The sequence below is a fragment of the Anopheles merus genome, chromosome 3L (assembly GCF_017562075.2).
Source record: "Anopheles merus strain MAF chromosome 3L, AmerM5.1, whole genome shotgun sequence".
NCBI lineage: Eukaryota > Metazoa > Arthropoda > Insecta > Diptera > Culicidae > Anopheles > Anopheles merus.
Window position 1 is genome coordinate 15,584,858 of NC_054085.1, and position 22,390 is coordinate 15,607,247.

General features: G+C 45.7%; 3 protein-coding genes across 15 annotated transcripts in view; 1 reads left to right on the forward strand and 2 right to left on the reverse strand.

The window, feature by feature from the left end:
* The window catches only part of LOC121600621 (pickpocket protein 28-like), a 32,852-nt gene extending 23,657 nt beyond the window's left edge, over positions 1-9,195 (reverse strand). Inside the window, exon 1 of the mRNA XM_041929376.1 lies at positions 9,051-9,195. The gene's annotated coding sequence lies outside the window, so the exon portion shown is untranslated. The remainder of the gene's footprint in view (positions 1-9,050) is intronic.
* The window catches only part of LOC121600622, a 28,173-nt gene extending 12,758 nt beyond the window's left edge, over positions 1-15,415 (forward strand). For 7 of the 10 annotated variants that reach the window (XM_041929377.1, XM_041929379.1, XM_041929383.1 and 4 more), the window contains exons 3-7: positions 6,912-6,996; positions 12,413-12,676; positions 13,079-13,223; positions 13,302-13,950; positions 14,080-15,415. In XM_041929377.1, the coding sequence (XP_041785311.1) occupies positions 6,912-6,996; positions 12,413-12,676; positions 13,079-13,223; positions 13,302-13,950; positions 14,080-14,402 (1,466 nt within the window). In that variant the 3' untranslated portion in view covers positions 14,403-15,415. The remainder of the gene's footprint in view (positions 1-6,911; positions 6,997-12,412; positions 12,677-13,078; positions 13,224-13,301; positions 13,951-14,079) is intronic. The other 3 variants (XM_041929384.1, XM_041929386.1, XM_041929387.1) reach the window with 3 other exon arrangements.
* Positions 15,416-15,750: 335 nt separating this feature from the next.
* On the reverse strand, positions 15,751-22,323 carry LOC121600624 (guanylate kinase). Of its 4 annotated transcripts, none has more exons than XM_041929388.1 (6): positions 21,910-22,323; positions 18,921-19,053; positions 18,714-18,860; positions 18,397-18,623; positions 18,203-18,313; positions 15,751-16,655 (listed from the first exon to the last, which is right to left on the reverse strand). In XM_041929388.1, exons 1-6 carry the CDS (start codon positions 22,076-22,078, stop codon positions 16,603-16,605), a joined length of 840 nt encoding a protein of 279 aa, XP_041785322.1. In that variant the 5' UTR covers positions 22,079-22,323; the 3' UTR covers positions 15,751-16,602. The 4 variants fall into 4 exon arrangements, with proteins under 4 accessions (XP_041785322.1, XP_041785324.1, XP_041785325.1 ...); XM_041929390.1 differs by lacking the exon at positions 21,910-22,323 and adding an exon at positions 21,353-21,899; XM_041929391.1 differs by lacking the exon at positions 21,910-22,323 and adding an exon at positions 19,321-19,524.
* Positions 22,324-22,390: the final 67 nt, after the last annotated feature.

A 22,390-nucleotide genomic window follows, 5' to 3' on the forward strand; every position in this document is an offset into this window, starting at 1 on the left:
AGAGCGTCTACTTATCTTGGATTACGGCTTCGGCAAGAATAGTGTTCCGTAATGTGAAACGTTTGCCGCGAGCGAGAGAAGCAAGATAAAACTTATTCACGTGTTTGCTCATCATTTCAACCTTTATCGGGAGGTGTGTTTTATCTAATCAGACTACGCAAAAAAAAGGTTCCCAACTGTAATGCTATTAAATTATGATAAAACGACACGTGTGACACATGCCAATTCCGATGTCTGCACGTATCTACATCAATCTTCAGGCCGTGCAAAACCACAGCCTCAACTTCTCTTGCTTGTTCGCCCAACGAACGGGGACAGCACGGTCGACCTCTGCACGATCACATCCGGTGACAGTATGGTGTCGAATTTATTGAGCAATTTGATCGATCCAGTCCATCGATCAAACAATTTGCGCTACGACAAGCGCTGCTACCACAAACGTCTAAAACCGCACAGCTTCAAGCGCGATCGATCGAAGACACATCTGCAGCACAGCCGGGGGAGAGTTCGATCGTCCACAATTGCTTGCAGATTTTTCGTGCACTAGTGAACCGCAGCAAACCTACCGGTCGCCTCAAGGTCGCCGCAAGAGATCAGCAGTAGAACAAATATTTATTCTCCTTTCCCTTGCTTTCCCCCTCTTGCCCATTGCTGCTTGGTTTGCAATAAAACAAAACTAATCACATGGATCAAATCAAACTCGCGTCAGACGCGGCTGGTACTTGTGACGGTATGGAACCATTTTGATGGATAAATATTTACTGCAAACAGTTTAGTGGCTGTGCCGTCGCTTCCATTCCATTTCTATTCTGCAATGTACAACTCGCCCGTTTTTAGGAATGTCTATTTATAGTGGAAACGCTTCATAAATACACTTAAGCGCACGGCTATTCGGACATTCGGTCCATATAATAGCAATAAAAAGGGATGCAAATTTTACTCGCTACAAATTCACTCTTCACTATGACACGGCAACCTTTTGCCAACAAAACGGTTGGATCTACCCGCTCAGTGCCATTAATCACATTTTTACGGTAAACTGAGCAGCTCATTTCGGGTATTTCAAATCCACATTTCACACACTGCGAATTGCATATTAATCATCTCCAAAGCCAACCGCAAAAGGCCAAACAAACAAGCAAAGAAATAATTCACTTTGAGCTGCAATTTTGATGCACACGGAATGACAAGTCCTGCAAGTAGAAAACAAACAACATTCCACGGGCTTGCAATTGATTTACAACGCGCGCTGACCATTGCCATTCGATGTCCTCGCAAAGACCAAAAACCAAATTCCATTATTTCTTCCTAACTGTTGGGATTGACATTTAGTTAAGCGTTTTTTTTTTCTGGGGGTGCATTTTTGAGAACGTAAAACACCATGTTGAAGTCATTTCTGTCGCCTAACGATCTGTACAACAAGCTGCACACACACAAAAAAACAGTGTGAACGCTTTAAAACAAGCGTATAAATAAGTGTAACTCATTTCGCAGTCAAACTAGCGCGGCTGACTGTCGATACGCGCGCTTCTTTTTATCTTTTCCTGTATTTCTCTCACGCTTACGCGAGATGAGACGACCAATACAAAACTCTGCTCGAGTGAACTCATCCATCGGATGAATTAATGTCCTTCTCGCTACTATCCCCGCGGTCCCAGACCGAGACACCGTGACGTCTGCTAACAAAACCAAACCGTTCTCTCGTTCTCTCACTTAACTGACTGGCGGAGATTTTATCTGCCTTCCCTGGTGCCCAGCTACTGCAAAGCGGTGGGAAACATTACACTCTAGCCTCCGCCTCCGTAGCGATCGTAGCGGCAATACGTAAGATTAACCGCCGAGCGCAAATCGTCAAAACATACCATCCATCATTCGCCTAACCCGGCGTCTAACAACGATGCGATAGCGACGTGATGAAGTTTTTAAGGTGTTGGACCATTTGTTTCCCCGGGTTGTGCATGTGGGTTTTGGATGTGTGATTTCTGGGCCCTGCCCGCGCGCAATGTGCCTAACGTGACCGCAAGATGTCATATCATTCGGCAGACCCGCACCAATTAATTCCCCGCGCAGCCAATGCGGCTAAAAATACTAATCGCTAATGGGTTTGGTGAAAGTTTTATTTACTAAATCGGCTTCAGTGTGGCATGAATTGGCAGGCGGATCATTCATGCGTGTTCTGGTCAAAGCGTGGACAGACATCTGCTTCCAGACATTCATTACCGAGTGGCCGGCGGAAATCTTCTGAAATCAGATTTTTATATAAACAAGCGTAAATTTACTTTCACGCGCAGGATACGATCACCGGCGAACTGACGGTATAGGGACACGATGATCGTTCCATATCCTCTCCGATCCCAGGAAATGCTTTTAGTCGCGTATTTTGTGCTCCAAAAAAACCCATTACACAAATCAGAGTGTAAAACAAATTGAAAAAACACAATTTTTTGTTGCAAATGTATTCCCCGCCAAACAAAACACACAAGCGAAGCGGCATTGGCACAAACTGTGCCAATAAATCAAGTACTTCCATAGCGTTCCCCGCATCATAAATAAAGATATTGCCGCCACACAAAACTCTGCACCAACCACCACCACACATGGAGAGCAAAATGCCAAAAAAACGCAGAAAAACAATAAAGATAAAGGCTTTTTAGCTCTTTGTTCTTAATAGTTTTCAAACCCGTGAAAAATCAAGAAAAATTGGCTTTTAATCTTTTGCACACACACACAGCGTGCTCTCGTGGTCTGCGCCGCTGAAATGTTTTGATTGCTCCGGTATCGGTTGCTAATAGATTTATGCCTTTACCGTTGGAGCACATTGGACTTTTTGCTTGCAAATTCTGCTGGAATCGATAAAGCCTGCGCGCCTGAGCGCCGAGAAGCGTTAAAGAGGATTTGTTTAAACTTACACCCCCCGAAAGGTTATAATGTGCTTCGAAAGGTAGAAAAACTAATTCACCACCCGCTGCGAGCTTGCGGCAAGATGCAGCGCACACGGGGGAATACGGTCCCCGAATGGTAGCTGCAAACCACCGCCTCCACCCAGCGAAACCTATATTAAACGGTCCCGCGACCGAGCGCTGGCTGCGCCGATCCCTGGAAAACAAACGCAAACATCAAGACAGTTTTTGCACAACAAACGCTCCGTGTGAAAAAGGGGCCCATAAATCATACACCGAAGGCCAATTCCTTCGTCGGTATCGCAAACACAGACACACACACACACACACCGGGGCTCGTAAAACCAATATTGAATGTAGAGAGGTAGAGCAAAGGTAAGTCTACGGAGAGCAATAAAATGTAAAACGGCTCAGTAAACAACCAACTGCGCGTGTGCTCTGTCGGCGCGCGGTTTCGCACAGGAACCACAACATAATATCCATAATATCCTTCACGTCCTGTTTTAATGGAGTGTGAAAAGTGCACTTCGTCAACAGCGGACGTAGTGATGAAGCCGTGCATTGCCGTCGCCAAGCTATCTTGACCTCCAATTGGCACTGGAAAGTGAGAAAAGTGTTCTCGTTATACTGCGGCCTGTCCCTTCAAGAGCATCAAGAGTCGAGCAGTTCATTGGCGTCGTAAGTCAACTCGTGTCAACTGTCAAACGGGGCAGCCGGTCACGTTGCACTGCGTACGCGCAATCACCACCAACGGGTCATAACCACCTTCGATTGGATTGAACCACGAGGACCCTTCGCTGCGGCAGTATTTACAGCCCACACGCATCGCATCGCCTTCGGGATTCAATTGTGCCACGTCACTGACCACTGGCTGCGATGTTTTAGCATACCCTGTAACTAGCAGAAACTATCTGCAAACTATCGCTGCAGATGCGGAACAGCCTCAATTAGGCGGGCAGAGTAGGGTGCAGAAATTGAAAGCCTTTACCCACCACAAAAGATCCCAATTACCATCCCCCTGTTCCGTGTTCCAGGAGGGGCGCCACCCACTTATTTGGAAGAGACGCCCCGAACGAAGTTGATGGTGGTGATGACAGGGCTAAATCGTTACAGAATGCAGTATGCGTTAGAGGTCAGAAAGGGCAACAAAAGCAAAAAAAAGCGGGACATTAAATGACATATTGTGTTGCAGATGCAGATACGCTGGGTACGTGCGTCTAATGAACGTCTTGACAGGTTGCCAAAAACGGTTTGACGCTCTAGTTGAGTCCGGTGCCCGTTTTTCCCCTCGCAAAGTCATTCTGCGTACTTTACGCCTGGCGGGAAGGTGGTGCATCAGGATCGGTAAACCACACAACATCAAGTTGTATCAACTGGGAGCTGATGTACCTCAAAATGATGGCGTCTTTTTCTTATAGACAGGCCATACCAGACATGTTGAACTTTTTGCTGAACCAAACAGGCAAAAACAGACACCGTCTTGAACGCAGCGTCCAATTAGTGGCCCGGGGAGCTACCAGATGATTACAGGCTGTCGACCATACTGCGTGAACACTTCATAACTGCCCGGTGCTATTAGTTGCTGGTAGCAACAGACGATCTTCAAGGTTTGCGGCCGGGATCGTCATCCGAAATGGATCGTCACCGTTTGGGAAAGAATTAATTAGCGACGACAGCGTACAGATTCTGTGTGCGTTATGGGCAGGGTTACTTTCTGGTAGATGTCATCATGACTGGTAGACTGTTACTACCAGTTACTTTCTGGTAGATGTCATCTTCTTGTTCTACATCTCGAATTTGTATGTGCTTTCGTCACAGCATTGCATCTGTGCAATATCTCCCCTCAATAATGGTTTGCAAATTCCTATAAATTCCTGCAAAGAAATAAAATATCCTCCACATTTTCCACATTCTTCAAATTCCCCACTGGGGAATTTGATAAACAAATAGAATTTGCAAACGATCGCACACGGCTTCCGCTTCACTTCAAACTATCGGACCGAGCTGACGTCAGGGAGCGGGGCGTGGTGACGTGCATCATTTCTCCACCGGAAGAAATCGGATCCTCCACATGGTACAGGAAGACCTAAAAATAGTTCATTGCCAATGATGGAATTTGCATGGTTAGTTTCATTGATACACCTACGAGTTCAATGCTTTGCAAGAGGGGTGGATCAGGTGATCTAGTTGATAGATGCACCAGCTCCTACCAGGCCAGTGATGATCGTATGCTCATTGCAAAAGTTTTCAAGTATTTAGTTACGGTCTAAAAAGTTATCATAATCGATCAACAAGGATCGTTAGAATCCAAAAAAGAAGACCAATGATCAATGAATGCCCCTGAAAGGCACAAATACACAGGCAAGAACAAGTGGATCCCATCCAGAGAGTGGTCAAAGAACCGGTCCCGCTTTCTGCATTAAAATCGGTCAATGTGCTACATTTGGAAGCGTATTATTTATCGCCCTTCCTTTTTCGGATGGTACTTTGTACGTAACCCCTTCAGGACATTCGCCTTCCCTTGTTGTTCTCCACAACAGCAGAACGGGAATAACAAGCCGGATCATTCTGCGTTGGGATCTCTGTTCCAAAAACTCTTAAAAGCTCTTAAATCTCCGATTCCATTATCGATTCTCTCGCAACGATGGCGCTAACGAGATGGTCCTTCTAACGTTCTTCCCTGAATGAACAACAGTAGCTCCAAAAAAATCCGCTTCGTGTTGCATCACGCGATCACGATCAAGCCTTTCAATAAACGCCTATCAGCTTAATTAACCGAAACTTGGAGCGTCCAAAACTGCACATCAGTTGCTGAAAATGCACTTCATTACTTATCTTTCGTTTTGATCCGCTTCTTTTCGCCCAGAAACTTGTCTCGAAACAATCGAATCGTGTCTTTTATCTTTCTTTTGTGGTGTGCAGCAAAAAAAAACTCCTGATTTTGCACCATCAGAGACGTTTTTTGTGGAGCATTATGACGCTTTAAAAATGCCTCATGCATATAAATATGCTCCAGCGATCCTCTAGCGCAGATAATCATACCTTGATTTATGAAGGTGTGACATTAGCCGGTGTGAAGAAACTATCTACCATTAGATGGAAAGATCACACCGAAGGGGTGCCCCTTCGCAACAGTGCGCGAGTGCCGGCGGGTCGAAAAGATTAATGTCACCGATAATTATTCAATTTGTTGACAGCTTCTTAGCCTGATTGCTACCTTATCGGCAAGAAGCATCAGATCGGTCGATTGACTACGTTCTGGAGGTATGATCACGCTTGGCAAGCGGCTTGTCAGCCCGTTTGTCTGTTACAACAGTGTTACCGTCTTTCAATTACGCTGCGATTACAACGCTCAATTTGAATAAACTTATACCCTGGAACCCTGGGGGCGTATTATTTATGTTTCTTGTAGTCTCTGGAAGTGGTACAATGTAATACTGGCTTTTAACGATCATTCAATGCCTTTCAAACCTCAACTCTTGTGTGTTCATGGTAAACTTAATTTTAATTATGATTCAAAAGCGCCAAAGCACCATGACAAGTAGGATACATGTTTGCAAGCTAATGATCACATCTGTTCTCGTTCGCTTATGCCACATTAGTCAAGATTTTTGCCCTCACGATGCCGCCACAGTGTCTTACAGGATCGCTCCGTAGCCGTTGCGGTTCGTTCCCGAGCTCCTTTTCGTTGGCGAATGGAATGCAATTTTGGCGTCTGATTTATAATGCCAAACTTTGCGCACCGGCAAGCGTGTACAAATCATAAATAATTGACCGTATAAGCTAAATAACACAACCGACGCGTCATTAATAATTGACCTGCGCTGGTGTGTGAAATTTCTCTTCCCAATCAAGGGTGGTGTTTTGGATTAATTTTTCCACCGCTTCCTTACACCGTAAACGAAAACATGGGTAATAGGATTTTGGATTTTGTTAGTATTTTGTCACGTTTTTTATATAATTTCCATTCTTTCTCTCTCTCGCTCCCTTTTTCTTTTCATGTTCGCACAGCAACCCTACCTGCTGCAATGGGCCACCAGAGAAGTTACAGTATCGAGCCAACTGCATCGAATGCATCCGATGGAATAACTAACAGGTTTGCTTTAGTGTTTTTTCTTCTTCTTTCTGCTGCTGCATCTTGTATACAAACTTGTGCGTGTGTTAGTGTGTGTGTGTGTTCAACGTTAGTCGATCTGCATCTTTTATAGCGGCTGTATGCATGCCTTCTCTCTTATCAAACGCTTTTAATCATGACGCTCGCAAACGGGTGCAGTATTACGACGACTACAACAACGACCGAATCGAACAGGATTTGCGAATGGCATGCAGTTGCTACGATCCCTGTGTTTCAGCACCAAAACGCACAACTATTTTGTTTGATTTATAGACGAGCAAGTGCACGCTAGGAGTCTCCAGTATTTGGCGGACACACAGCTCCAACCCGCATCATATTACGGTCCTCAAAACCCGAAAAACCTTGGAGCAAATTTTTAATGAGGTGTCCCATATGGAAGATCCAAACGAGCGAGCGTTTTGGTAGCGACTAACGCTATTGCCAACCACCTAATGGTTAAACGGGCACAGCGGGGCAGAATGTTCGAACAAGCATGCATAAGTCGTATGACCCCAGGAGGTCCAGAGGGTGCGCGCTCTCTCTCTCTCGCTACTCTTCACAAGTTTTGCTCGCAGCACAATATCAACTCCAAAGAATTTGGTTTTATTACATATTAGTTTCCCAACGAGATCATTTTCTTGTTTGTTCGGCCGTTGTGCTACGCTAATAATATGCCTCTTTTTTCCCTGTTTTCCCCCGAATTAATAATCCCATATTGAGTCTTTACAAGCCACACATTTGCGTTTTTGCTGCAATGTCCACTCGCCTCCAGACGCCTTTTAAAGATTGCTTAATTAATAAACAGACTGGCGTTGGTGAAAAATCTCGCCCCATGGTGCATAACGCGATCGATAAAAACAAGGTGCTGGAGGTCTCTGGCTGTGGGTGATAATAACCTGCTGAGAGTGTGGAGCACCACAAACCCAAACTGCTATGGACCACGTCAATTTGCATCTGCTCTGCTGCTAATAGGATTAAAGACTCACTCGAGTTAGCGGCGCTCCGGCAGGACACAGGTAGCGCCTGCACACATGCAAACCCCATTCACACAACACTATTTGTCTGCCTAATGATGCTGCAGAATACAATTTCGTTCCACTCATTTAGCCCAAAACTGAAGGCACCCTACTGTGCGGAAGAAATACAAAGATGCGAAGGTTTCTATTTTTTTTCCTCCGTGTGGCGATGAAATGCAAACCATTTAAAAAGTCATTTTTCAAAGCCCATCCTTTCTGGTGAGAAAACCAGGGCCAAAACTGACTCCAAATGAATAGCTAACGAAGTCACCGTGCGAATCTAGGGTCAGCGTTTGCATTCCAATCTCATTTGCTGGAGTGCTAAAATCGAATCAGGCATGATAAGCGAAGGTAGAAGAAGCCGAAAACGGCAACAGAATTCATATCTTACCATTTTGAATTGCCGGTTCAATAGAGCGTTGCATATTTTAATAAAGCCTGCGATCATAACTGTCGCTTCGATTGGGTGCCAAAGATGCCAGTTCAGCAAAAAAACGGGGGGAGTTATTTCAAACATTTCAACCAATAAAACTGTGTTCCGAGAGCCTTTGTCGTGAGGTTTCAATTTTCCAATCGCGGTTTAATCGCGGTGGAGACCTTAAGGCATTCTCCGGGGACCAGAAGGTGACTTAATGAAGTTATCACTTCTACTAACATATAGCTCTACAGTACAGCTGTATTAGCATTGCAATTAAAAGGAATGCTTTACCACATTCGCTGTAGCAAATCAACATTCGAATGCGGCCTCCGGTAACCTAATAAAACTGCGATTGCAATTTAAAAACCAATTCGTCCGAAAGTCGCTCGACCCCTGTATTGCATCCCGGTGGCTCCAGCGATCTTCGAGCAACTCTTTCCGCAACAACAACAACAACAACAACAACGCCAAACGACAGAACAGATCAATCTCGCTACCGTCGAGGGAAGGCGGTCGCTTCCATTCCGTAACGATCAAAGCTGTTACTTGCTTGCGCGCACAAGTGTACCGGCGCGAGTATGTAAATTTTCTAATTCACTTACCCCTCAATGCCTGTATGTGTGTGTGTGCCAAGATCCAAGGGTAGCCTGCTGCCCTGTCCAGTCTAGCGGGAGTTCCATTCGCCAATGTTGTGTGACGACGGCTTGACGCGTGTTCAAGCGTTCGGCGGGCCACCACCATGTTCCAGCACAGAACAGAGGTAAAACCCTGCGCGAGGGAACAAGAGGTGAAAAATTAATTAATTGACATTGCTATTGACCATTGGATTTATCTAGCCGTTTATATTCCGTTTCATTTGTAACTGCCCGAGCTGGCAGCCGGTTGCACCAACCGAACGCTAAGCCCAACTCCTTTGCAGACTGGCTGCCATTTAAGCCTTCCGGATAAAATAAGCTACATGGAGCGGGTCGATCGTTACAGCTGCTGGAACCGCAGCGAATTCGCCCAGCGTGAATTATTAGTTCAATCAAAAGGTACTAGTCCCTGGTGGGTGGAAATTCGCAATCATCAGAAGGTGGCAACGAAGGTGCTGTAGAGCCCTTTTAGCAACAAGAATGCATGGTGTTAATAACTCTGATGAGGAAGAAAGGGCAAACTACTGTGCTCGCTAACGATCACATAATGGGTAGTAAAACATCTTTATCGACTGACCCTAATCAGTGGAATAGTACCACCTTTTAGCATGCCTTAGTACATACAACCGGACTTGGACAAGGAACCAGTAGCCAACTGCAATAATGGAAAAGAGGCAGACACACAAAAACTCCATTTTTCCATTTTTCAATTCACACGAACATGTAAATGCCTTCATATATACCTTTGCTGCTTTTGCCTTTCTGGGCAGCAACGGGCAGCCAACTCGGTGCAAGATAAATGTGCATTTTCAATTTATGCATCCCGCGAGGTATTATTACGCTGCAGGCAGGGCTCGTGTAGTCGAACAAGCGATGGAAAAAGGCACTTCGATTAGATTAGCAGATGATATGTCAATTAGTGTGCCGATTACAGGCACACAGACACATCGATTGAAATAGGATTTTGCCTCTTTTTTACCGTAATCGATCAACGACTTCCGGCGTGGAGTGCCAGTTCCAGCGGATGCTTTTAAGTGTACACTACATACTTTCGCCATTTCTTGAGCTCTGATTGCCCTAATTGGACAGTCATAACACGATAAGTCCTAACGACATTGACAATCCGAAACTACAAGACTTAATACCGACGATGGCGTATAATTTGCCAAGTCACATGTCGTCTCTCGATAACTCTCACTCTCCTCCAAAGCCGCCAGAGTAAGGCCACGGCATCTCAATTTGCATAGTCATCAATCCTAGACATTGATCGCTAAATAAACCAATTTATCTGCCCGATGACAAATAATCCACCCCCACATGCACACGCACACGAACACATCGAAATGCATACATTCTCCCCACACCACTTGCAGTTGCACTTGCACTCCTTCTGCTCCTCCACATTGTGTGTGTGTGTGTGGCGCGCTGTTGCGTGCTAATTCCCCGTCCGCCAGCGGTAAACAAACATTTAGTCTTCGCCAACGTCAATCATCCTCGACCAGTCAGAGTCGGCAAAGGGTGGAATGATTGATGAAGAGAATTCGCCATACCGGTTGCAAATCCCCAAGCGTCTCTCCGCAAGCCCTCCTGGCCGCTGAGCAGATGACACAACCGCGGTGTTCGGCCGAAACTGGGTGGAAGTAAGGACGTTGGATGTACGATATAGTATTTCCACATTGCTGACCCACAAAAACCGGCCCGGATACACTTGGTTACACCCCGAGAACGCTAGAACCCTCAGGAAACGGACCTCCAACGAAGATTTTCCCCTTCTCATGATGATGATGCGAAGAAAATGCGGGAAATAAAACCAAATTATGCACTTCTACCGCGCCGCGCCTCTTCGGAAGTTGCCCAGAAGCTGCACCAACATGATTTGGGGATGAGAGGAGGGAGCTTGGGAATTATTAACCGATCAACTTCTCCCGCAAACCCGTGCAAAGGAAGAAGGGGTGCAATTATCCGTGTTTCTGTTTTTGTTTTGACGTCCTGCTTCACGTCCTGCGCGCATTTAGAGATCATTGCGTACGCGACTGTAGACGCGCCCCGAGATCGGGGATCGCGGTTCATCTTCTGATTCATCGCCAAACCAGACCACACCACCTGTTACCGAGTGTTGCTTCGTCTGCGTGCGTGGTGTGTGTCTGGTGTGTAATTACTATGATTTGCAAGCGAATTATTTGTTCAGCTTGATCGTGTCTAACACAGTTGCATGCTAATAAAAAAAACATTTGGTGGGAGATAAAGATTGCTAATATCATAATTGAAACCAATGAAGAATGGATATTAGCGTCTCTGAGTGATCGGTAACGAGCTGAAACGAGATCGTTTCTGGCGGCAGACAGAGATTGTTATTTTTAAATACCCATCCTTGATGGGATGAGAACGGTATGGAATTGCTTTCGTAATGTCCATTATGGGGCATCTTCAAATTGGAAAACGGACCAGACAGACATGCCTCCATCAAAATTTAGCATTTTTTGAGTCATTCTTCTTTGTTGTTTAATGCGTCCTACATTAGAATATCAATTTAATAATAATTAAATTTGTCTACCTTTGTAAAAGCTAGTGCGTCTACCTAATAGACCATCGGATTTTAACAAGCATACTAACAAACAATAACCAGTGTGTACGACTGATCATCGCTATCATGCGCTACAATGTAAAGCTGTCTTCAACTTAATTATACAAGCCATTTACTTCATACTGTACAGTGTTTTTGTAATGCATTAAGTAGCATTATTGCAGCAATATTGCCCGCATCTCTCTTTAACGCAAGCGTTTAGTGTTGCACGTCAGGCTGAGTTATGAGGCTCTCAGGGCCGGACACGATCGTCTCGGATACATAAATACTCGCTGTGGCACCTCGCCGGGTGAGATTAGATAAGTGAACGTGAACACGGTAACTCGATGCTTATTAATCCTAAACCCCACACAGTGCCACATATCGCCCAGCGACACAGTTACACTCCTTCAATCTGCGTTTACTTGCGCACATATTGCGCATATGCACATATGACCGTGTGTGCACAGAAGATCTAACAGTTGTGCAGTTTTTATGCACGCGCCTGTTAAAAACGTATTTCAACGAGACAAGATTAAGATGATGGCCAATAGTGCCACTTGACACATGGCGGACCACCGTCTTTCCCACCATTTGTTAGTGACGAATCCTTTGATGTTCCTCTCGAGAGCTCGATCGACATGCATACACACATACACACATGAGAAGATCTATTCCTTTTTTCATATACACACACACGCATACATACTCGTTCAGCCCTCCCACCGACGGTACCAAGTATCTTGCTCGATTTCCACTTCAACAGAACCGCCAGTACGCTCACCAAACGCACCGCCGCTTCGCAAACAAACGGTATGGTGGTGCCGCTATGGAGTGGACCGACGCCACTAGCAACATCCGTACCGGGTAGAGGGAGTAGCAGCAGCACCACGTCGAGCCGGCGAAACATACGACCGCGTCGCATACACCACACGGGAGTTGTTCGTAGCGGGCGCAGTAACACCGGCGGAACCGGCGATCAAGTAGTAGCCGCTAGCACTCATAGACACCATAGCAAATCGATCGATCGGTAAGCAAGTTTTCATCTCCCTCTCCCACCCATTTGGCACGATTTTCCCTGTAAAAAGTTGTACAAAGTTAATAATTAAAAAGCACTACAAAATTCAACAAGTCGTCAGAAACACGCGACACACCAGACGGAGAAGTTCGCGCGGTAGTCGTATCGATTTATCGATTTGCATCTGCAGTACAAACGAACGCTTATCACGCAATCATTCCGCCTAAGCAGTGAGCTGTCGCGGTAGAATCGTTTATGCCCTTCATGCCCCGTTGTTGCCTGTACATGTGCGTGCCTTCAATGTTATAGATAAATGTGTATAGTGGGGAAAGAAGACGGGGACACTCTGTTCGTGCACTTGACTAACCAGTCCCGGTTGACTAACCATATCTCGCCTTCCTCCTCCACCTATAGCAGAGTTTCATCGACTAGACAGCAACAGCCGATGGTGTACAAGAACCTCCAGCAAGGTTCCATAACGCTCGAGATGGGATCACATGCATTTCTGGCGCCAGATCAGAACCGAACGTTAACGTACCTGAACAGAGCCGACTCGACGGTAAGTAAGGTGATTCTGAGAGACCTTCTCAAGGACGGGGAGTTGATTTATCGCCCGTATCGATCACATCTCTTCCAGGTAAATCGACATCGCGCTCCCTCAATGAAGCGAAAAAATGGACGCCCACCACAGGGTTACCATCATCGCGTTAAGGCTCCCGGTCACTTGGTATCTGGGGGTGGTGGTGGTGGTGGCGGAGGTGGTAACGGTGGCTCTGGTGGCTACAGACGCAATCATGGTTCACCACTGCACCCAAAGTCGACAACGGTTGGCGATCTTTGCATAAGCTGCCCGCCGGAACGGACGGCGATCGCTCGCAAAGGCCTGGACGGTGTGCTGATTGAACCACCATGCCTGTCCACCTGCAACGGGCGCCCAATTTCCAAGGAACTGTACGAGCTGGAAACACTGTTCGGCCCCCGGATGAACTTCATTCTGCCTCACTCGAACGGCCCACCGTACAGCTTCATGGCGAAGGTGGTCAGCAAGCAGACGGGCAGTACGGTGCTGACGTGCGATCTGCGCTACCGCGTAATCGTGAAGCAATGCAAACGGTACAAGCCGAAAAACCGTGACCTCAAGGTTAGCTGCAGCCTGGAAAACATCTGGGGCTCGCGGTGCACGTTCCACTGTCGCAGCGGGGGCTACCTGAGTCGGCCAAACTCGTACGTCGAATGTGGCGAGAATGAACTGTGGGAAGGAGAGGAACCGTACTGTATATTTAATGGTAAGGGATTTCGATCGGAGGAGGCCAACTTTTTTTCTCAATATTTTGTATCCTCTAAATTTTAAGATGCGAATATAGCCAGCAGCCTCTCTGAACACAAATAAACATATGTCTCTTCTCTCCAATCAGATGTGTCCGACGATTATGCGGCCGATAGCAATGCGTCCAATATGGCGGGTGACTGTCAGCTTGATATTCCGCCGGAAAATGGGCGCTTTGCCTGCGATCTGAAAGAGAACGAGGGTGGTGGCGCTAGCAGTGAGCTGTCCGTGCCTAACGGAACCGCCTGTCAGGTGACGTGTAATGAGGGCTTCCATGTCCCGGCGCATCTGCAACCGGCCACCTTATTCGGCTGTAACGACGGTCAGTGGAACAACACGATGCGACCGTTCTGCTACAAACCGACCCCGATCCCGGGCAGCAGCAGTCAACGTCGTCGAGGTTATGGGTAAGGGAGCACTAGTAAAGGTGGGTTAAATAAACCGTCCACCACGATAGAGATAAAGGTAGAGAGGGCTCGAAGTATTTCTTTTTTCGAAGTAGAAGAGTATTCGCGGTGAGACATATTCGGAGAGTAGTTTAAAAAAGCCAAAAGGCAGTAAATGGCTTTCATTGCTTCTGGAAAATACATTAAATTATAAACAGAACTTTTACTTTATCCCCGGTAAATCGACGTAACAATAATAAACGGACATGCCTTACGCAATAAATGTAATGTTGCCATATAATCATCATGGAAGCGGGTCCATATGGACAGCCGGGAATGCTCGGCATCTCTAGCTCTAGGCTAGATAGACGTCCGCTGTAGCAAACTCTAACAGGTGTCCAAAGGATTGCGTATACACTTAAGAAAACTTCATTTCATCGCTCTTTGGCATCACATGGCAAAACAAAACTAAATAAAACAAAAAAAACTGGCATCGGGAACTACTACGGAATGCAACCAAGTTGCGCCAAAGCTAAGCAAAATGTGAACGTGTTCCTTACTTAAATGCAGCCGTATTAAGATTGTTTTCGCTTTTCGTAACTCTAACCAGCTAGGGGGTGTTAAGTAGCAGAAAGAGTTGACGATTCGAAAGATTTGATGAAGGAATGTGCGCAACGAAAAGCATATTTTAATGTTTAAGGTAGCTCCGTGTGCTGCACGTCCTTGTAATGCAACGTAACAGTGCGTAGCGTAACGTTAATAATAATAAAACAGAAACCGAACTGTTGAGCAAATCGACTACGATATCGCTTCGTGCTGTCGTGAGATGACTAATTCTTATTAATTTGTTTACAAATCGTTTCAATTTGAACAACGACAACAGATGTATATTTTAGGCGTTCTTCTCTAATCACCAATGATTCAAAAAGATGTAGTATTGCTAAAATCAGCTCAAAATTTTGCCGCTTTTACATGATAATTTTTACAAACATTTTGTTTTTCTCTAAACGGTTCAACAATAAAAATGATATAACTGAACTAATGTGCGTGTTGCTAGCTCTTTTATAAACTAATGTGTGAAAGAAATGGACTTTTTTCGTAAATGCAGGTAGGCGCAAACGTAAAACGAAAATGAAACAAATTGTTCTTTCTCAATAAGTATCGTGCTTTTTCCATACCTTACGATTTCATACGCTACGCTCTATTTGTGAATTAGTGTGTTTATATATTTCAATTAATCTCATTCTAAACAACAGAGGTATACATCATACATCTACCAAATTGCGCTACAACAGATGCAGTGTAGTGCACGCACGTACGCTTTCTTTTAACCAATTCATATACTCTCCCTCCCTTCTTTTGCTTCTATTAAAGCGCTGTAAGTTTTATAAACATCGTGGTTCTAACATTGTTTGGTTTTTGGGAGTTTCCTCTTGTGAATTCTAATTTAATATTTTCCCTTTTTTGTTTTTTTTTGGCAAATACGTTGAATGAACTACACAGAAAGTTGCGCAGACGCCAATCTCGCTGGAAAGTAACTCCGTTTCTTGATTGAGGATTAATCGTGTCCAACACCCGATATATGTTATGGTTGGTATACTTTGCTTATATAAAAAAATGGACATTGCTAACAAGCGACGGGAGTATACAAAAACAAAAACTCTACACATAAAAAGCATTGCGCATTTGCGTTGATAGAAACGGGGTCGGTAGCCTTTCTTTCCCATCCAGAGCTAGGATGAAATGGGGCGTACTTGTTGTGGCAGGTAGCGAGCGGGTGGAAAGGATAGAAACGCGCCGTTACGTTCTTAAAATCTAACATCATTTCCGTTTACCTAATGAAAAAAAGCAACGATCGCTCTTACACGACACGCGGGCACAGAAAACAGCACAACTGCACAACAAGCTGGAATTGCACGACGCTACAATGCACGACTGTTTGTGTGTTTGTGGAGAAAGGAATCGTTTTCTATGCTCTATATGCAGTCCGTCTCACATGGCTAGTGCTTCTTCTAATTGTTCCCAATCTACTCCCCGCTCGGGGAAAGATCGACACAAAAACGGACTCATTTGTATGTTGAAAAGATGTGATGCAAATGAAAGGTTGAAAGTAAAATACAAGTTAAAACTTGTTTTCAGGAATCTTCTTTTCACCCCTCATCCAAACCGTTTGGGGTCGAGAATTAGGGCACCGGCACTGGCGAAAGGTGTTCAAAAGTGCCGCATTAAACCTCGAAAGGTTTGTAGTTGCTAACCAGTGACGTGACAAAGAATACATCTAAAAGAAGTAAGGGGAAAAACGGAAAACGATTTTCATTAGTGAAGTTTATATTTTTTGTTTAAATAAAAAAAGCCGTTTTATCAAACACGGTCAACCAATCGGGTTAGCCACAACACGCACAGCCATCGATCATTCGGTGAGAGTCGAATTCCACCAAATAGATCGAAAATTAGTAGAGCTCGTCTGAAACTATCAAACACACTGCACGCAGCTGCATTCACATCATCATTCACTCATGCAAAAGGACGTGGGGTAACAAGAGGATCGCATTTTAGCACACACACACAAACTTCCATCGACAAACTTCACATCGTGTCGGTTGCAAAATGGTTCAATTAAGTTCTAAATTTTCCTGTGTAATCCAATCTGTAAACCTTAACCAATAATCGTAGTAGTACACAACCGTCATCTTTACGCGGGGAATGTTTTGTTTACGTTCATTGCAATAATTTGACCGTTTTTTCTTTTACTGTACGGCGTCTGGAGAAAGGGGTAGTGGAAAACGTAGTTGTTTTTCGTTTGGATATGATTCTTTGTTGATTGCTTTGAATGCGTTTCCATGTGTTTCACAATCTTTGTTTGTTTGTCACAACTTTCTTTACGCGCTAAGGAGAGTCACTCTAACTAACACTTTTTAAATGTTTCGCCTTTCTTATGGAAAAAATACATATCTTTGACACTGGAATGTGCTTAATTTTACTGCTGTGTGTATCAGTATGCCTTAACCTTACTATGTTTTTGATTAGTTATGTTTCTATACTTGGTGTGTACCTGCTTGGCATATCGATTGATTACCGATTTCTTTGATTTTCAACTCGTCTCTTGTTACATTTAACACTGTTACCAGTATTTTGTTGATTGTAAAGAAAAAAAAGCCTTCTCCTTCGTATCTATTATGCATCCAAATTGAACCAAAGATTCGATTCAAAACTTCTTACTCAAGCGTTTAAATGTGTCAAAAAAACAACTCGAAAATGCTGCACCTTTGGCAGACACCTGCAGTATGTAATCGTAATTGGTGGGTGGTGTGTATATAAATGTACCGTTTCGTAGTGGAGTGTTTGTAAAGTTGCCAATTATTGGACGTTTGCACTCTAACGTAACTAGATTATTAAGCGAATTGGAAAATTGTAGAGAGAGAGAGATGCACATTGATAACAGGTGATCTGGGGTGTTTGCCCGATAGGTTTGTAAATTGATAATTGCTAGCACATAGCACCGGTTTCAATACCGTGTGGTTTGGCGGGAGGGGTCATGTTTGGGTTTCGCTATGGCGGCAATACTAAACAATTATAAGTTCACTTTCTTTTATGCAGAAAAGAAGTTGAATTTCACGCGTGTTAGTAGTGATCAAGCATCAAAAAACAAATCAGTTGTCAGCACACAACGGATGGGGTGGGGAGTTGGTTATGTTCCGTGGAGGGGTTGGTCATTATAGGGTTGCTTTGTCGGAATCGGAGAGGGGCGCACACGAAACGTCGGAACGAAACAGCGTCCCAAGACACTTCACTCGTCAAACACACGGTTCAAGCTAACATTGATACCTTGGCCTTGCTGCGTTTCCAGCTCGCGGACGATAAAGTTGCGCAGATCCTCGTACGCCTGCTTCAGGTTGTTGTTCTGCACCACCACATCGAAATTGCCCGCTTCCGTGCCTAAAAATCAACGACCCAACCAGCAATTAAACATATTGCTTTGAGGGATGCTCCTGGGCGGTGACGCCACCGTCCAAACTTACCATACTCGATTTCTTTACGCGCGGTATTGAGCCGCTTCTGCAGGCTTTCCTCCGTTTCCGTCTGGCGGCCACGCAATCGGCGCTCCAGCTCTTCGATCGAGGGCGGATTCACAAACACCAGCAGCGGATTTAACCGGTCCGAGTTGCGGATCTGTTTCACGCCCTCGATCTCAATGTCCAACACGCACACCTTGCCCTGGTGCTGCACGTTTTCTACCGCCTTTTTGCTGCGCAATAACCGATGATGTTGAGGTTAAACCAACGTATCCAAGAGTATTACTTATAATAACACGCCGGGTGTCAAGAACATTGCTTACCTAGTTCCGTACATATTGCCACTAAATACCGCCGTCTCGATAAACTCGCCCTTCTCGATGGCGCCCTGCATTTCCTCCACCGAGACGAAGTGATAATGTACGCCATTTTCCTCGCCCGGGCGCGGTTTGCGCGTGGTATGGGACACGCTAAAATGTGCAAAAAATTGATAAGCTTCGTTTTTCTCATGAGTTTGCTTTCTAACTTACCTGAAGCCGAACGTATCGGGGAACTCCTTGAACAGCTTCTTCAACAGTGTGCTCTTGCCCGAGCCCGACGGGCCACAGATAACGAGCGGACGCGGTCCTTGCTTTACCATCTTTCCGTTAAGGCTTGAAAATGCTGCTCAATATCGCCGGTACAAGAGAATAAACCGTACAAATGGATTAGTTCCAGATGCTGCACAGCAAACGATTCCGATAACACGTCCAAGTAGCTACTACAGCGGTCTCCCGCGGGAAACTACTTTAAATACTTTGTCTACGCGAACAGTTCAATGTGCCAACACACACACCTTCAAATCGACTATTAATTGATACAGCAAACAATCATGCAACAAAAAAACTGGCAACTAATGAAAGCGAATGTCCATCAAACCAATCTACCTACCAGCACGCAGCACTCCTGTACTCTCTCCTTCTTCACTTTCCTTTCGCACACTAATTAAACCCTCCGAAATGGGATATCCGTTCCAACACGCAATAATTCGAACTATAACGCGACCTTTATTTACTATCACCAATGGTGATCTGGCCGGTCCACTCAGGAGCAAACAACTGTGACTCACACAATTTTCCTCGTGATCCTCTTCTGTCGCTCAAATGCAAAACAACCCGCGAAGCACACAAAAAATACTTATTTTTCTTCTCCGGCACCCACCGCAACGACGGCGCAATCAGTTGCGGGGTTGAGGGAGGGAGCCGTTGGAAAAGAAAGCTATTACGAATAAAGTCCCCGTTTAAGGAATTTTTACACAATCACCATCCACGTCGTCGTCGTCGTCGTCGTCGCCGTCCGGCTGACAAGGTCGACGTGTCCGCGACCGCGTGTACAGTGTTGCAAATGGCGCAGTAGATACGCTCTCCGGTCCTCCCGGGTTCTTGATCCAGCAGCGGATGGATATTGACTGAGTTCGGGACGGTTCGGGTACGAGAAGATATTCTCATTCAAACCCCATTCCCTGGCAATCGGGGGACGTTCGGGGCGCTACTTCGGTTGAGGGGTTTTTCGCCCGACGGATTCTGCCCATGCGCAAAGGGGGTATTCCGTTCCCGTTCGGCACTGTGGCGTGGGCGCAGGCGCAACGGTCGCGTAAGAGGATCGTCGATCTTTCCGCTGCCATCTTTCGCACAAAAACAGACTTTTCTTTAGCGACCAGATTTTCGCTTTGCTCGCTACTCTCCGGTTGCTAAGGGGACCGTCAATTTCCTTTCTCAGCAGGCGGCTTGGTTCGGTTGTGTATGTGGCATCCTCATGACACATCTAAAAGGGAATATTAATCATCACGTGGTGAGGAAATGGCGGAAAACTAGCTAAGCCAACCGAGCTACGACATCTTGCGCCAACGGCAGAAGGGGATCGGGTTCTGTATTATTAGCCCCGGTCGGAGTTTGTGTGTTCGATTCGATTCGCATCGCAAATAGGCCAACCAGTAGTGGCACCCTTAATGACGGTAGAGCATTGTCAAACCGCGCTGCTAGACGTCATCATTCCAACATCAAACGAACGTAAATTCGACCCACTGCTAATTACAACATCGTACACAATTGTTAAATTTAAATGGGCTTTTTTTGGTTGGTCCTGAAGCAGCACCGCCGATCGATGCATTTGTAGACCTACACCTAAAATAGGATTTTAGGAATGAAGGCAGAAACGCCCCGTATTTGCATTTAGAACCAGCGATTCATCGCGTCGCATCATGGAGCGGTTAAGGTTTCCATCGTTCAATTGGCTTCGTTACCTTCACACCCGAGACAGATCTGGCCCATCCTCGCACTGTACGTCTCATATATTTTGCCCGCAATTCGCGAAACCAGATCGCTCTTGGCAACGTGCACGCATCTATTAATAGTACGCATCGCGACTATTCGCAGTTATTAAAACAAGAACGCACCCATGTTTCTTTATACGGCACACAGTTCGGCCAGAAGGCAGCGAGCCGAGGGGGTGCCATGTAGGAGCCGGCATGATGCTTTGCCAATGGAAGAAATTCGCTCGCCATCCGCGAGTGACTAAAATCAAGGTTCATGTTTTTGTAGGGTTGGCTTTCTCTCCCAGACTGCAGCAGCAGCAGCCGCGTTTGCATTGTTCATTGTTTCGCCCACATCCCCCCAGAGGGTGGATTGCTTTCGTACGCTTTTCTTTGCAACAAACCAAGTGAAGAAGGATCTGAACCTTCCCTTCCTTCGACAAACTACTATTACGGCCACATGGCGTGTTGTTCGCGAATCGGGATTGCGATGGAAGAAGAGTGAGTGAGTGAGTGCGCTTCTGGCATGTTCTACAGTGCGTGTTTCTGTAAAAAAAGCAAATCATAAGTTTAATATGCGACTCACTAAAACAACGACTAGAGGCATTCCATCTAGGCGAGCAGACTGGTTCGAAGGGCTACGGAGAGGGGTTTGCAAGGACAATAACTCACCCCTTGCAATCAAGACGGTTAGTGTAAGCATGTTGAAGGAGTATTAGGCCAGGTGATGATGCAGCACACAAGGTTGGGTTAGTCACAACAGGTCAGGAATGTTGCTGCTGGATGATTAGTCGTGCGATTCCTAACGTTAAGCTTAGCTCTTCTAATCTCACACAGCCGCCGTAATGATTGCCCGTTCACTGTGTTCCCTCCTCTCTCCGTGTTAATCGTATCGCACCGGACGCTTACAACGCTTACAAATTGGCTTAAATGTACAGTTTAGCTACGAGTGATAGTAATGGAACCGCGACACCGAAAGGCCGTTTGCTACGAGGTAGAACCGTTGTGCGGTTTTTATGCTTCCTATTTTGGCACAAGGTTACAGTCCGTGTGGTCGTATGGGTCGCGTTATAGACTTAAACAAAAGCAAGCCCTCCCGGTCACCATGCCATTCGAAACCGCATGTGTGGGAATGTGACGTGCCTTCCCGCAGCACTTCCGGGTTTTGCTTTCGTCCGGAAGAAGCAGAAGAGAATTTAGGCCTTACGCTCACACCTCCTCCTATTTACCTTTGGCTAAATACTGTTGAAGAATGTGCTGACGCTGGACGTTTGGCAGGCAGAGGAAAATAGTCCTTTGGCAGGGTGATGCAGAGCGGTTCCCGGTCACACAAAACCGTCTTGTCGTCGTAGCAGCAGCAGCAGAAGCACTCCGGTACAGAACGTTGTTAAGTAACATCAGGTGGAAATTTCCACGCGGTCCGCTCTCGCGTTCGGCCGGCTTGCCGGTGTCGATGATGTTTTTGCACTGACCGAATTTGCACCACCAAATTTGCCACTTCGGGCGAACGAGCTGCTGATTTTCCCTTTGTATGTGCGGGTTCCGAAAACAGAAGCAGAAAATTACGCAGAATCACACCAACACACACGCACACACATACAGGCGTGCTCGTATTTTTGCAGCTGCCGCGCGGCTTTTGTGTACACTTGTGACAGACCTGTCAAAACGGTTGCATCATGGGAGGACTAGTGGACACTTTTTTTTTACTTT